We start from the raw sequence: 14167 nt of genomic DNA, 5'->3' as shown, positions 1-14167 counted from the left end.
TTGAAGTAATATCTTGTCTCCTTTTTGGCTGTAGTGGAGGGGTGGAAGGACTGTTTTAAATTGATTCAGAGCTCATACTGCTGGTACTAAAAGTATGATAGTTTTACTGCCTTGGAAACAGATGATGCATTATAGACACGTTTTTGCATGCATATGGTTATTCCTCTCCAGGTATGTAATTCATGGCTCTATAAACTGCTTTAGGATGCAGTAAATGAAAATGCCAATTCATTTTATTCACTTGACTAGATTATGTCTCTGGTTCATATGCTTTTCAGTATAACCATTGTGTTTCAGTATTAGCTAGGGTCTACCTATACCTATTCAATTGCAGATATGATTATGGGGCTGAGGTTTTCTGTATCTCAAGCTTTCTGGTGATTAGGCTGCGCATGCTTCAAGTGGAGGAGGACAGCAGCAATGCACAGTGACTCAATATCAAGGCTTATCATTAAGGTAGGGGAGGGGAGCTTAGACCATCAGTTGCCAAAGCTTGAAGTACTACTCTCCTATACATTGACCACATGCTCAAAGCAAATGTCCTTTCCATCTGAAGTACCTCTATCACCTGTTGATCATTTATTTATTTGTATTGCTCTAGCACCGAGGAGCCCAAATTATGGATCAGGACTCCATTGTGCTAGGTGCTGTACAAACACACACAAAGAAAGTCCTTGCCCCAAGGAGCTTACAATTTAAGTCTAAGATGACAACAGATGGATATACACAAACAAGAGGCAATATTGGTCAGCATAGTAGGCAGAAATTTCTGCACACCAATAGCTATTTGTTTTGTTGTTGTGACTTTCTCTGAATCAACCTGCCTGAGTAGGCACAATAAAAATAACAGATTTGCATACTTGTGCATGAGCCATCTGAAGGTCCATTATCTCTATTAAGAATCAAACTGTTTCAGGTACTGTTAAGCCCCTATTGACAAATCTGAATCTGATAAACCCACAGATGCATTTTCCATTCTTTGAATGAGGATAACATGTAGGAAGTCAGTTCTTTATTTTGAAATGTATTACAGTTCCAGATATTTAACCCAAACTTTTCATATTTTCAGTAGAGTGGGGGAAAAATACAATTTCCAATTTTTTTTTAGAGGGGGAGGAAGAAGAAAAAGTTGATTGTACATAGACAAATGTCAGGAGATGGTGACATTCTCTCTTTCTTTTCTTTTCTTTTCTTTTCTTTTATTTTAAAGTGCACCTTGAGCCTAAACTGCTTTGAAGAAGAGGCTCTTTAAAGATAAGGAAACAAAGTTCTTACCAGTATTTCTTTATTTCATGAAAGACCCAGGATAACTTTTTTGTTGTTGTTCTGTTCTATTCCACTTGTTAAACAACCTAAATCTATTTGGTTGAAGGAGGTTTGTAATGACTGGGTTGTTTCTAGTGGTGCTTTCATGAAAAGAACTTGGCAGGGGATTTGAAATGAAAAGAAGTTCTCACCATGGCTGAGGGAAAATCCACATTGTAAACTTTATATAAAAATTAAAAGCTTGTTGGTGAACTTTCTTGCTGTCACTGAACACTACAGACTAGCAATATTAGCTCTGTATAGACCCAATGCAGGTAGATGTAATGTAAGTTTCATTGCATAGATCTGACGTAAATCCATAGTGATTCATTTCTATTATTTCAGAGTTTAGCATGTACTGAGAACAAACCGTCCGTTGAATCAAAATTTCTACTCAATTTATGATTTGTTTAAATGCTGACTGTGTACTAGTTTTTGACCAGTAAACTCATTTTACTTGTTACTCACCTCAGGTTTAAATCTAAAGTAGAAAATGTAGTTTTTTGTCTAAATCAGTGTTCAGTCTAGCATCTGAAATGTTTATCTGTTCAGTGGTGCTTCAGAATGAATTCTGAATTCCAGGTCCAATCTGATCATAACCCCCTAGAATATGGTTGGACTGCTTGTTTTATTCAATGAAGATCTAAGTGTGTTTTTACAAAATACTATTCTGTAATTAACTTGTGGTTGAAATGAAATAGATAAAATAATAACACTCTTAAAAGCATGTCTCTCCAAAGTTCTAGCCACCTTAATTATCAATTAAAAATAGATTCTTAATCAATAAGGCTGTTGTAAATAAAACAGCACCTAATCCCCCAGCATTTAACTATGTCAGCCAAAAAAGAATGGATGTAGTGGAGGTGGCCAGAGCTACTAACTACCTCAGTCCTTCCAAAATGTCTGCTTAAAAATATGGGCTTTGCAGCATGCCTGGAGTGTCTACAGGTTTGGGATATTTAAGAGCAAGTGGGGCTGTGAATTCCAAAGTTATTTGAGGTTTTATTACAGCATCTTATTGGTCTCTTTAGCAAACTGGCCAAAGGCTGAAATATCCTCTGCCTGTGAGAGGAGCTCCTTTGATGGCAGGGTTGAGGGAATTGGCAGGGTAGGGTAGGAATGTCTGCATTATCACTGCCAGTACTGTGCCTTTTTAATGTGTAAGTAGGGGATGATAATTTCCATGATGGTCATTCTAATATGGCCTTAGCTTTAGTGCCTTAAAGTTGAAAAACAAGGCAGACCAAGAACTTCTTTCCTTCTAGCTTGCGCTTTCCTGTGAATAGTAGGGAAAAGAATGAATTGGTGACTTTCCGTGTGGGTTCAGGAATCTTACTTAAAAGTGTAAAATGTTTGTTTTGAATAATTTGTTCAAGGATGCCCTTTGTCATTGCAGTGACCTTAAGTATTTTTGAACCTCCTTCCCAGGTTTCACGCTTCTGAGTTCATTAAGAAGAATTAATCTGGGAGAAATCCTTAACATTGAATTGTGTTTTTGGTTTTTAAATAAATATGGGCACATCATTTATTTAGCACCCAGAGTATAGATGTGAGAAGCAATCCCTTCATTAAAAAACGTAGGCAAATAGCCTAAATACAGATAAAGTTCAGGAGAAAGATGCAATGTAAAAGTTTGGTGCTTAAGGTGATCAACTGGGATGTCTTTTATTTTCCAAGATTTTCACAAATTATTAATGTATTGCATTTGTGTTTTTTATAATGGTTTTCTTTTTTTTGCTAGGCCCGTGCTTTAACACCCCAGATAGCAGAAACGGATGCAATTCGATTTTTGGTTGGGACACAGTCTCTCAAATATGATAATCAGGTAAACTTTTGTCAGAATAATACATGCTAAGTATCAGGAATATTCTTTAACTTTTTTACCAGTATATTACTTCATTTTCCTGCCAAGTTTGAGCATTAGATGGTTTATTTTAAAAATATGTATTATGTGAACAAAATGTACACATTTTGATAAGTAGTTAGGTGAATGAGATGTGTGGGTTGTTTTTTTTTTTTTAAGGTTAATATATTTTCATAGTCACCTGATTTTCTAAGACTGGTGAATAATTTTAAAAAAGTTTATCATAACTTATTTGAGAGAAATTGCAAAATCAAATTAGTTATTTAATAAATATTATTTGACCAGTTCTAGTACTAAGTTACTCCTTTTGATTTTGTAGAACCATTTTAAACTGCAGAACAGGTAACCCAATTAAAATAAAATCCTGCTGTCCATTTTGAAATTATAGTTAGGCCCTGATGATTTAATTCAGTGGAACTCCTTAAAGACATGTATGTGTAAGTATTGGCAGGATCTGTGCCTTTAGGTTTTAATTAGTAATTGTCTACAGCTCTATTCCCATGAGCCTAACTTCATTTTTTGCCTGTGAATATCCATAAAACTTCCATCGCTGTATTTCTGCAGGGAGTCAGGGCTACAGTGACATACAGCCTATACACTTCTGCCTATTTTATCCAATCTGTCCTTGTGAAATAGCTGACTTTTTTATAAGATTAACTTTAGAACGTGCCTTTATATTGAAGGGCAGGCTGGAGCCCTAAAACAAATTTAAAAACCCCATAGTGTTAGTACAGTCATTGATTTTTCACATTAGAATAGTTTCAGTATTTATTCACTAATACCTTTAGCACACAAACAGAGCTTGGATTCAGGAAGTGCATGGTGCTACACTGTGCTGACACTTCTCTCAAGCCTATCTTATTCTCCAGAATCTCAGCTTTCATTTTTTTTAAAGTCAATCTCTAGCTGTTATGATTGTGAAGAAAACCTCAAATGTGAAGGGTATAAATGATGTAAAGATGTTTAGAGAGAGGAGAGAGCCTGGAACAGACGCTCATCTCCATTCATCTCAGTGAAATTTAGTCTCAGATGCCCAGTAGTAACTTAAATGTCAACATGAACTGTTTTGTTTTTCATGTGAGAAAGGAGAGAGAATCATAGACTTACTGTGAATGTCTCATTTTGGTGGTGTTAGTAGGTGTTGAGTTTGAGAGAGGTCGTATCCTGCCCCTGTCAAGAAGGAGCTGAGCAGAGTGCATGGACAAAGTCAAGCTCTGTCAATGGGGAGCTGAGCTCAGAGGGCATGCATAATCATATTTTGAAAAGCTGTACAATCCTGTGTGAGCAGTATCTCACTTGGGTAGTTTATATGGTTCGAACAGGACCACCACCTTTCACCCCAGTTTGACCACTGAACACAGCATCCATAATGGCATAGCAAACACAACCGTTTCACCTTGTTTGTTCGTATAGGCACGTTGGCACTCTGTAGTATGAAAACCAGACCTTTGCCCCGAAAAGCTTACTCCTTCCAATTGACAGAGAACATGATGGAAAAAAAAAACATACCAAGATTGGGAGAATGAGGAGACACAATAGAAAATGTAGGCAAAGGAGCTATGTTCCTAGAGTAGTATTTTCAAAATGGAAAGCTACCTGAAACTGAGTTTTGGAGAGGGGAAACCACATGATGTAGAAATAATAAGAAGAGAAGCTGTTAAGGATATAAAAATCTGGGTGCGGTATTATATATTTGTATAAATTATGGTTGGCAGAGGGAGAAGAAAATGACTTACAGAAGAAAATTCAGTTTGGAAAAATAAAGGAGCAAAACTTTTTTCATTGTTATATCTCTGATACTGAAATGCCCAAAGATTAACTATTGACTGTGAAGGTGTTTTATGCTAACTGGGTAATTACATCTAGTTTTTTTGCCTAGGATAAACTGTCTTTGACTTCACGGAGTATTTAGCTGAGGATTTAGTTGTTATTTTTTAAGGAGGAAGCACCCTTTAGTTATCACCTAATATCCAATGAGTTTCAAATCATTAACATTTACTGAAAGGGAAATGTTGACATGGTTCTGACAAGGTGGTTGTGGGCATTAATTCTTTACTCTAATCCTGTACATACATGTTGAATCTGCATCTAGCACTTTTTTTTTTCTCTCTTTCAAGGGAATAACACTAACAATAGAAGTGCAGTGCTTTTAGTGAGCTGTTAACAAATAGTTGTGGTTAATGGCCCTTGGCTGTGCTTCACGCCATCATCTTCTCCCAACTAGTCATCAATCCCCAAGAAATGCTATAGGCCTCAATCACTATTGCTTAATTCTGCACCTCTTTTTTTCCCATTACTTGACCTATCTCTAGTAGCTGGCTGGCACCTTTGGTGCTGTGACTTCTAACCAGGGGCTACACAGTGAGGAGGGTTTTTCATATAGCATCAATATATGCAGAATCTCTTGATTTGTTTCAAGTCACATAAAGGTGTGTCATAGAAGAAAGCTAGTCCCAGAGCTGTCCTGATTTATGGAGGTAGGAAGTTCAAAAATAGCTTTGCAGCAGAAGAAATGGAGGTATTTACAGAAGATTAATTGAAAACAGAAAACACTTCATTTGTAACATTTATATTAAAAGTGGAGGAACAATAATAATAAAAAGTGATGATAAAATTATTTGTGTTATGGCAACACCCAGAATGTCAATGGTTCTCAGACTTTAAGATCTAGCATGCTATATCTAGTATTTGGCATTCCACCATCATAACTTAGTCAGCGTAATTTATAATGGTAAAGCAAGCCAGATGCCACAGTTTCGTAACCACTATTCTTTGTTGCTATCTGTACACACATGAAAAGACAGTCCTCACACTGAAGACATTACAGTCTAAAAACACCTGGAAGGTGGTGGAGTAAAGGGGGATATGGAGATAATCTATATAGATATAAAAGCAAAGTCGTCATTACGTCTGACACATTCTTAGTTAGTTCCACGGGTTTTATTAATTTTTTATTATGGGGTCAGAGGTGGGGTGAGCAGGGAATAGGAGAAGGAAGGAATGGGAGGAGAATCAGTGTGGAGGATGATGTGCAGAAGGAAAGAGGAAAAGATGGAAGGAGCATGGATGGCAGGGAGAACCAGGCTTACAGCACAGGAACTGTAAAGAAGGGGGCAGGAGGGAGGTTGGAGCTAACAACCAGTTAGGGCAGACTGCACATTGGAAAATAGAGTCTGATGCCTAGCAGGGATCCAGGGGCTATCAGTGTGTGCTGCCACACTGGCTTCTGTAGGGGGGTGGGATTCTTGGCTCCTGGGAGTCAGTTTCACTTTGAAAAGTCCTATGCTTCATCCCACAGAGCTGGAGGTGAAGTCCTCTGCCTGCTTTCTCTCCATACAACCTTTCCAGAAAGGGGAAATTATAAGTATTAGTCACTATTTTTTTCCTCTCTGTCATCCTGTTCATTGATGCATTCTGTTTCTTACTCTTTCTTGTCTAGTTCCCCTCCCTGATGGTGATGCAAGGTCTTTGGTCTTGTCCCTTTAAGTACTGTTCTCTGCTTGACATCCCGGCGTCTACATATGTCTCCTTCTAGTGCTGCTTCACGCATCTATGGAAAAGGGAGCATAGAAGCTCGTGGAACAGAAAAAGAGCACTGTACTGGGCTTTTGCTACTGTCAAGTGGGAAAAGCAAGGGTTGGATTTTACTCTCTGCAAGGCCCTAAAGTGACACCCTTAACCTTTGATTTAGAAAGAGGAACCACGGTGGTGGTTAGAGGTGAGAAGGAAAGGACCTCCTTAATAAAATGGATTTGGCCAACCTTGTTTGAATTGGACTTTCCTGACTTGAGCCATTACAAGCCACAACTGTATGTGGCATGAAAACTATTCAGTTATAAGGATCACAAAACTTAAACATCTGTGTAAAATTTTGTTCTGGAGAAAATCAGACAGAAGTGTTGAAGGATCATTCTTTAGTGAACTTTCAATATTTTGGAAGAAAACTAAACATGTTGTTGTTCTTTCTTTCAACTTGTGTACATGGTGAATTTTCCCAGAATAGCTATAACGGAATAATTATTCTGCTATCACTGTACTGATATTTCCCTGTGTGGACACTCTTTTCTGGCATAAAAGTGATTTTTATTAGCAAAGCAAAGTAATTCTGGATTGGAGCATCCACACGGGGGCATTATTCAGCTATAGCTGTACTGGAAAACTTCTCCATGTTGACAAGCCATTACTTACCCATGTGCTAACTCTATCCCTTTCTAAGGTGCTTGTTGCTGTGGTATCTAATTCACATTATATTTAATCTATTAACTCATCTGTGCACTCATTAACTTTTGATTGATGTCTTACTTGGACAACGTTGGTGAATACATTTCAGAGTTGAAGCCCATATAGGAGTATGATGTGGGGTGGTCTGTCTTATTTGCCAGTACTGGCCATTGTGGCATCGCATTGTGTTAAGTATAAATTTGGCCAAAATGTATTTGAAGAAAACACTAAATATGAATGACAGAAGAACTAACAAGATTTCATCAACTTTAGAAATGTGTGCTGAATGCTAAGGAGGCTAAGAAGAACATTAGCACAGAAACCATGGAGACAGAATATTTTTTTTCCTTTGTTAAGCCCCCTCCCTTCTTACTCACAACAGGCCAACATGTTCACACTTTACTGTAGCATCTCTTCTTGTACCCAGGATGCATGTTACAGCTACCAAGGAAGGATATGTCGTATTTTCCCTACACCAAAAGGATATAAAAATAAATAAGCTTTTGTCAAATGTGAAATTTTATTTTAATCAAGAGTTTATCCTCAACCTGCATGAGTTGACTCTGCTCCTGCAGAATTACCTGGTAGCTGTGAGATCAGCTGAAGCAGAATCTTCACAGCAGAGTAGAAACTGTCTATATGACTTTGAGGGGCCTTATATAAGGGTAAAAGGTACTCTTTTGGTTTATGTGCTGAATGACCCACTTAACCTAGTTAGCAGGTGACATATAATACACATTGCTGAAGTAAATGGATTTTTGATTTGTAGTTCACCTTTAGGGAACCAATTGCATTGCAAGTAGGCTACTTAATTATTTTAGTAGAAGAATTCACATTTTTTGAGAGTTAAGGAAAAGATGCAAACAGGCAAGACTGATGTATTGCGTGCTGCAGCATTGGCATAAAGTTTTAGTTTGAATCTTTCCATATGCAGGGTAGTACAGCGGTTCTCACATTCTAAACATCCTGCTATAAATCTTTCTCTTACTTGAAATGGTGAACTAGAAGGCTCCTGTCTGTCTCAGGGGTGCAAGACTGAGAAGCAACTGTAAAATATTCATGTCATAGGATTAATAGGAATTGCCGTTCAATCCTAACTGTGGAGCTGTTTAGAGGTACTTTAGGCCAAAGAATTATAAAAGGAAGGAATTCTTCCCCTGACTGTAATTCCAGTGTACGTTGCTATTGCCTTCTCTTTATTGTCACGTCCCAAATTAATAAATACGGTATTTTTCTTCCAGTTTGTCTGCAAATATTTGGAATTGTAAGTTTATCCAGCACAAATATGTATTTTACCTTTGATAAAGAGTCTCACAACCTACTTTATAGTGACTGTCAAGAGCTAAAAAGAGAAGGCCTGAAGATCAGATATAAAGATGACGTGAGGGAGAAATCATTATAGATGAGGCAGCACAAGTCATAATGTGCAGTTGTAGGAACAGGATGAAGAGGAGGCCAAGATAGGGTCTGGCAGAGTAGATGATGCTCAAGCAAGAGTTAAGGTAACATGAAACCAGGGACAATTTTTTGAAAGGCAGAGGGTCACTTTAAATTGGATATGAAGATGGATATGCCTTTTTGTAAAGGGGATGAATGTCTCACTTCATAGATGGATTCATAGTTTGGGTCATCAAATGATGACTGGAGAGAGATGATTCCTTGAGCAACTGATGAGCATTTTAGATTCTTAGATGTTTTAGAGTCTGATAGGAGACTAGGAGAATGGTACTGGTATTGGGGAACCAAAGTCCAATTTAAGACAGTAATTGCAGATGGCAGCACTGAAGAGAGTGAGAAAAAGGTGAATACTAACTTGAGATGAAAGAGACTAGAGGATATAACCCTTGCTGTGGTTGGGAGTTGATGGATTGAGAGCAATATCGTCTATTAGCAAAGGGAATACTTAGTACTGCAAAACTAAACAAACAAATCCTAAAACTGGACTGATTGGTTCTATCTAGCACATTAAACGCTTCAAAAAAATGGCCTACAGCACTGTCTGGCTAAGCTTTTATTATGACCTAATTTAATAGTAGGGAATAGGATGTCTTTAGTGTTTTTTTTTTTTTTTCTTCTTCTTTGCCATGTGGAGGGTTCTGTTCTTGAACCTCTGATAGGGCAAAGTTACTCATGCATGTTAAGTGTTTTTCAGGGGCAGGCTTAGTCAGTTTCCCCTGCTTTTTATGTGAGTCTTCCACATGGTAGCTGAGGAAATAAACCCAATTTTTAAAAATTGGGAAAAGTATTTATAAAACAAAAGAAAAAATTGGTTGTGAGTAACACCTGAAACCACTTGTTAAATCTTATAAACAATTGGCTAGATTCTAGGTTGACTATGTTGTTATAAGTTGAAAGGTTGACTTTTTTTACCCTATTATTTTAAATGGTGACAGATTTCCTCATGTGTCGGTGAAAAGTGCAGAGGTATATGCAGTAGCTGAAGAGAGGGTGCAGAAAAACTTGTAGGGCATCAGTTTTCCTATTACATCTACTAATAATCCCTCTTTCTATCCACTTAAGGGAGATTCATTTCTTTGATCTGGATACAGAATTATCTTAGACATTTAGATGGGAGGGTTTGAATGCTTTCCTTTCAGTTAATTGCTAGCAAAGTGGTGAGCTGCAAGTTAAGGGCTCTGGTAGCTCATTTCCTGTTAACCATCAAATGGAAAATGCAGTTGTATTCTGTAGTCACAACACCAGGGAAAATAAACAAAAGGGATTTCTTCACAATAAGATAATCACTTCTTTAGAGAAAATATCCTGCATGAAATTAAAGAGTTATATTGTTAGTATAACAATTAATTAAAGTAGATATAAGTCATAAAACTCATATTACATGGTTCTGTGCTGTCATCATGTATAATTAAGACCCACACGAAAACAGTGGAGCCCTAATGTTATCTTTTTATTGTATTTGTAGATTCACATAATAGATTTTGATGATGAAAATAACATTATAAACAAAAATGTTCTCATCCATCAAGCGGGTGAAATTTGGCACATTAGTGCCAGTCCTGCAGATAGAGGTGTGCTAGCAACCTGCTACAATAAAAGTAAGTGCATTTTAACAACTTATCTGAACTTGTGTGTTTTAATATTTGTAGGATGTACAATAGCTGTACATCTGGCAATACAAGTAGCTTAAAATGGGATCTCTTCTATTATATGCACTTTTCCAAAACGCTTTCTTAAATATACATTATTGAAACAAGATTAAAAAATAAATGTAAGTTGTTTCCCTAATTAAATTTACTGAACTAAAGTTACCTTCTATCTATATTTGTATAGGCTTTGGTACTTTTAGAGTTCATGTTTACTGTTTTTTCAAACTGATAATGTAAAAGATGGTTTCAAAATAGTGAATTGCCATCACTAATGTCTTCTAGAAAGTGCATAAACATTTTAATATAGTAGTTACAAGTTACATATATAATACTCACACACATGGCCGGTGCAAGGATGTTTTGCGGTCTAGGCGAAACTTCCACCTTGCACCCTCCCCCTTCCTGAGCCCTGCAGAACTCCCCCCCTCTCTGAGGTGCCCACTCCACCCTGAGGCACCCCCCCCCGCAGCAGCTCCCCACCCCACCCTCTCCACCCTGAGGCATCTCCCCCTGCGGCAGCTCCCTCCCCCTCAGGGAGCCTTGCGTCAGCTCCCCTCCCAGCTCCCCTCTCTTCCACCCCATCCCTGAGCCCTGCGGCAGCTCCTCACCCCTCCACCCATGGCAGCTCCCCTCCCCGGCCCAGGGACCAGTGCAGCAGCTCCCTGCCCCAGCTCACCCGTGCTCCACCTCCTCGAGCACGCCGTCGCTGCTTCACTTATCCCACCTCCCAGGCTTGCGATGCCTAAGCTGATTGGCGCCGCAAGCCTGGGAGGCAGGAGAAGTGAAGCAGCGATGGCATGCTCGGGGAGGAGGCGGAGCAGGGGTGAGCTGGGACGGGGAGTTCTCCTACGTGACGTGCCCCCTCCCTTACTTGCTGCAGGTGGCCCTCCCCACACCACTCTGCCCCAGCTCCCTCTGCCTAAATGCCAGCGGCGACTGGGGTGGCCAAAGATCTGGCAGCCATGGTCGCAGCCCAAGAAAATGCCACGCCCCCCCCCCCAATCCTAGTGCCCTAAGCGGCCCCTAGGTCACCTAATAGGTTGCACTGGCCCTGCTCATACACACACAGAGGATTGTATAGTTTTTACCTAAAATATCTCATTAGCAACAGCTTAAGACTCCTTAGCCCGCCTAAACTTGCATGCAAAGCTATTGTCTGAAGATGCTCTGTATACTTTCTGGGCCAGAATATGTGGAGACTACATATTTTGAGGGTTGAAAAAATCACTCTTTTCCCACTGGATAGTGGGAAGTTTATCTCTAGCAAGCAATGGGACCTATGATATTAGTCTGAATAAATATTCAGTTTCATTAAAATAAATTCTAGGCCATAGTTTTTTTTGATGATAACCATCTCAATGTGAATGGAATATAAATTAATATTTATTTTCCTGAATCTCGAGACAGATCCAGAGCCTCAGCTACTTCTCATACTTCAACCTTGTAGCTGTATCTGTGAAATTAAGACTCTGCTCACTTACTGCTGGTATTCTAACCCATTAATAAAAAAGGTCATAAATAATGTTTTCTTATGCTTAACAAAACTAAGACTAATTCATAGTGGATGGGTACAGTAACAAATCTTTTTAGTTTTCTAAGGGGGGAACTGGGCTGAAAGACAGAGACAAAATGGTATTGGCGTAACTTATTGGGCATAACTTCCTCACCTTGCCAGTGATCCATGGGGAAGGTTGAAAGAGCTGGAATCTGTCCTAAAATTCTATACCTATTTAAACAACTTCAAGCTAGTTTCTCAGTAGCTCTTTGATAAAATCACCTGGTAATGTGCAGGTATACTATTTTTTCAAACAAACAAACCCTCTAGTTTCTTAATGCTGTTTTTCTTTAGTTTTCTTGAGCTGGTGAGTACTAATTTTAAAGAGCTTTGAACTATGCACAGTGTGAAATGTGTTAAAGAACAAAGTAGATACTTTTTAAATTTACAGCTGTAAGCAAGTGGAGTAGGTAGGTAGATGATGTCCCATTCATTTTTTTTCAGTTTTTGCATATACAATTTATATCGTTCTTTGAAGGTAAAAATTAATAGTTTTAAACTATGTCTACAGCTATCTTTGGACTTTTTTTTTCTAGAAAATATTGCACTTCAGTGAAAATCTTTCTAAAATTACTATTAAAGACTGTATCATGTTGCATTGTTTGTAATAGGAATATGTGTGAGAGTTTAAGAATTGCATTTGTTTGATAGGTAGCTTATTTAATATTCTTATACTGGAAATGATGGGGCTGAATCTAAACACCTCAATTTTTTTGTGATATTCTGTTTCAATCGATATCCATTTGTTTTTTTTTTTTAATATATATCTGCAGCTTGGACCCATGTCTAGTTCACATGTTTATTTTTTCTGTTCTAGCCTGTGTGTATTTTAGCTCACGTTTGTTTACTTCAACTAATTTATGTATATTAAGTTGTATTATTTGGGCTTCATGCATCTTCATTTAGAATAATCGGCCACACGCATTTAAGAGAAAACAAATTCTGATTCAGAAATTATTATTGATGTTTCTAAATAACAATGTCTGGAGTAGAAAGCACACAGTATGGTGTTCTTATAACAAAAAATATTGAATGTAGCAGGCAACTTACTTTAAGTAGTAATGCAAGCAAATGAAACAATCAAAACCCTTTTAGAGCTACTACTTTGGCATATTTTTGTCACTGTAAGAAGAGCCTCTGACTTTCCTCTTGTCTAGCCACCAGACATATGAGGTGTTTTAGGATAGCCTTAGTTACTCATATTGAAGCCATCTCTCAATTGGCAGCATAAGACTCCTGGAAAATTTAGATAGGCTCCCATTTTCAACCACAATATTAATTTTAGCTTTCAAGTCACTGCACTATATTGTGTCTCCCTATTTCTATGAACCTCCTTACCTCCATAGACCATTTCATCAGCTGTGCTCCTCTGCTTAGTGTTTATTAAATCACATTACTTCCAAATGGAAAACTGAGATGGTATTCTAATCTTGTATTTTTCCTTCTTTCTCGATCTCTTCTGTTTGAACTACTTGTAAATTAGTTTGTCATCCATAGCAGAAGTTGTCGCCTTATCTCAGACATCTTTGTTTTGTTTTTAACTTGGTTATTATAGTGCATAGGGAGATGTCTTCTATGTAATGGACAATTACATAAGTGCTGTCTGTATTTTTGGTACTTGAAAAGATGTTATGGTGCTAAATTTCACTGGAAATTGATAAGAAATTTTTTGGATGAGACTAGGTAATTAATACAAGATCACTGTCTTTCCCTTCTAAGAAAAAAAACCACATGTGCACACTCCCTCCCCCACTTCAAATAAGTCTGTCCAGTTTGGTCAGTCTGGGTTATCTGCTGCCCCTCTTCAAACTGGGGCTGAAAAAGTCTATTGCCAGCACTTGTACTTCACCAAGATGGCAATAACGCTTCAAAATGAAGGTTGTGCGTGTGTGAGAGAGATTTGCTGTGCTAATTCAGGACACAAGAAAAGAATGTAAGGAAATGTGACTTGTGCCCATTTTTAGTAGCTATCTTTGAAGTTACTGAAATGATGGGCAAAATCTGGGGAAGAAGAAAAGTGGGATAATTACACTTTCACTTCAAAGCTCTTTGAGAGAAAGCTAATGGGTAAAGCACGTATGAACTCCTCTATACAAGTCGCCTTAAATACAAGAG

At 38.1% G+C, this 14167-nt stretch overlaps 1 protein-coding gene across 3 annotated transcripts in view; it reads left to right on the top strand.

The window, feature by feature from the left end:
* Positions 1–14167, top strand: part of EIPR1 (EARP complex and GARP complex interacting protein 1) — a 181762-nt gene that overhangs the window by 16559 nt on the left and 151036 nt on the right. For all 3 annotated transcript variants that reach the window (XM_050950900.1, XM_050950897.1, XM_050950899.1), the window contains 2 exons: positions 3047–3130; positions 10314–10446. In XM_050950900.1, the coding sequence (XP_050806857.1) occupies positions 3047–3130; positions 10314–10446 (217 nt within the window). The remainder of the gene's footprint in view (positions 1–3046; positions 3131–10313; positions 10447–14167) is intronic.

This window comes from Gopherus flavomarginatus, chromosome 4 (assembly GCF_025201925.1).
Source record: "Gopherus flavomarginatus isolate rGopFla2 chromosome 4, rGopFla2.mat.asm, whole genome shotgun sequence".
NCBI lineage: Eukaryota > Metazoa > Chordata > Testudines > Testudinidae > Gopherus > Gopherus flavomarginatus.
Note: the sequence above shows the minus strand (reverse complement) of the source record. Positions and strands in the feature narration are given on the sequence as shown.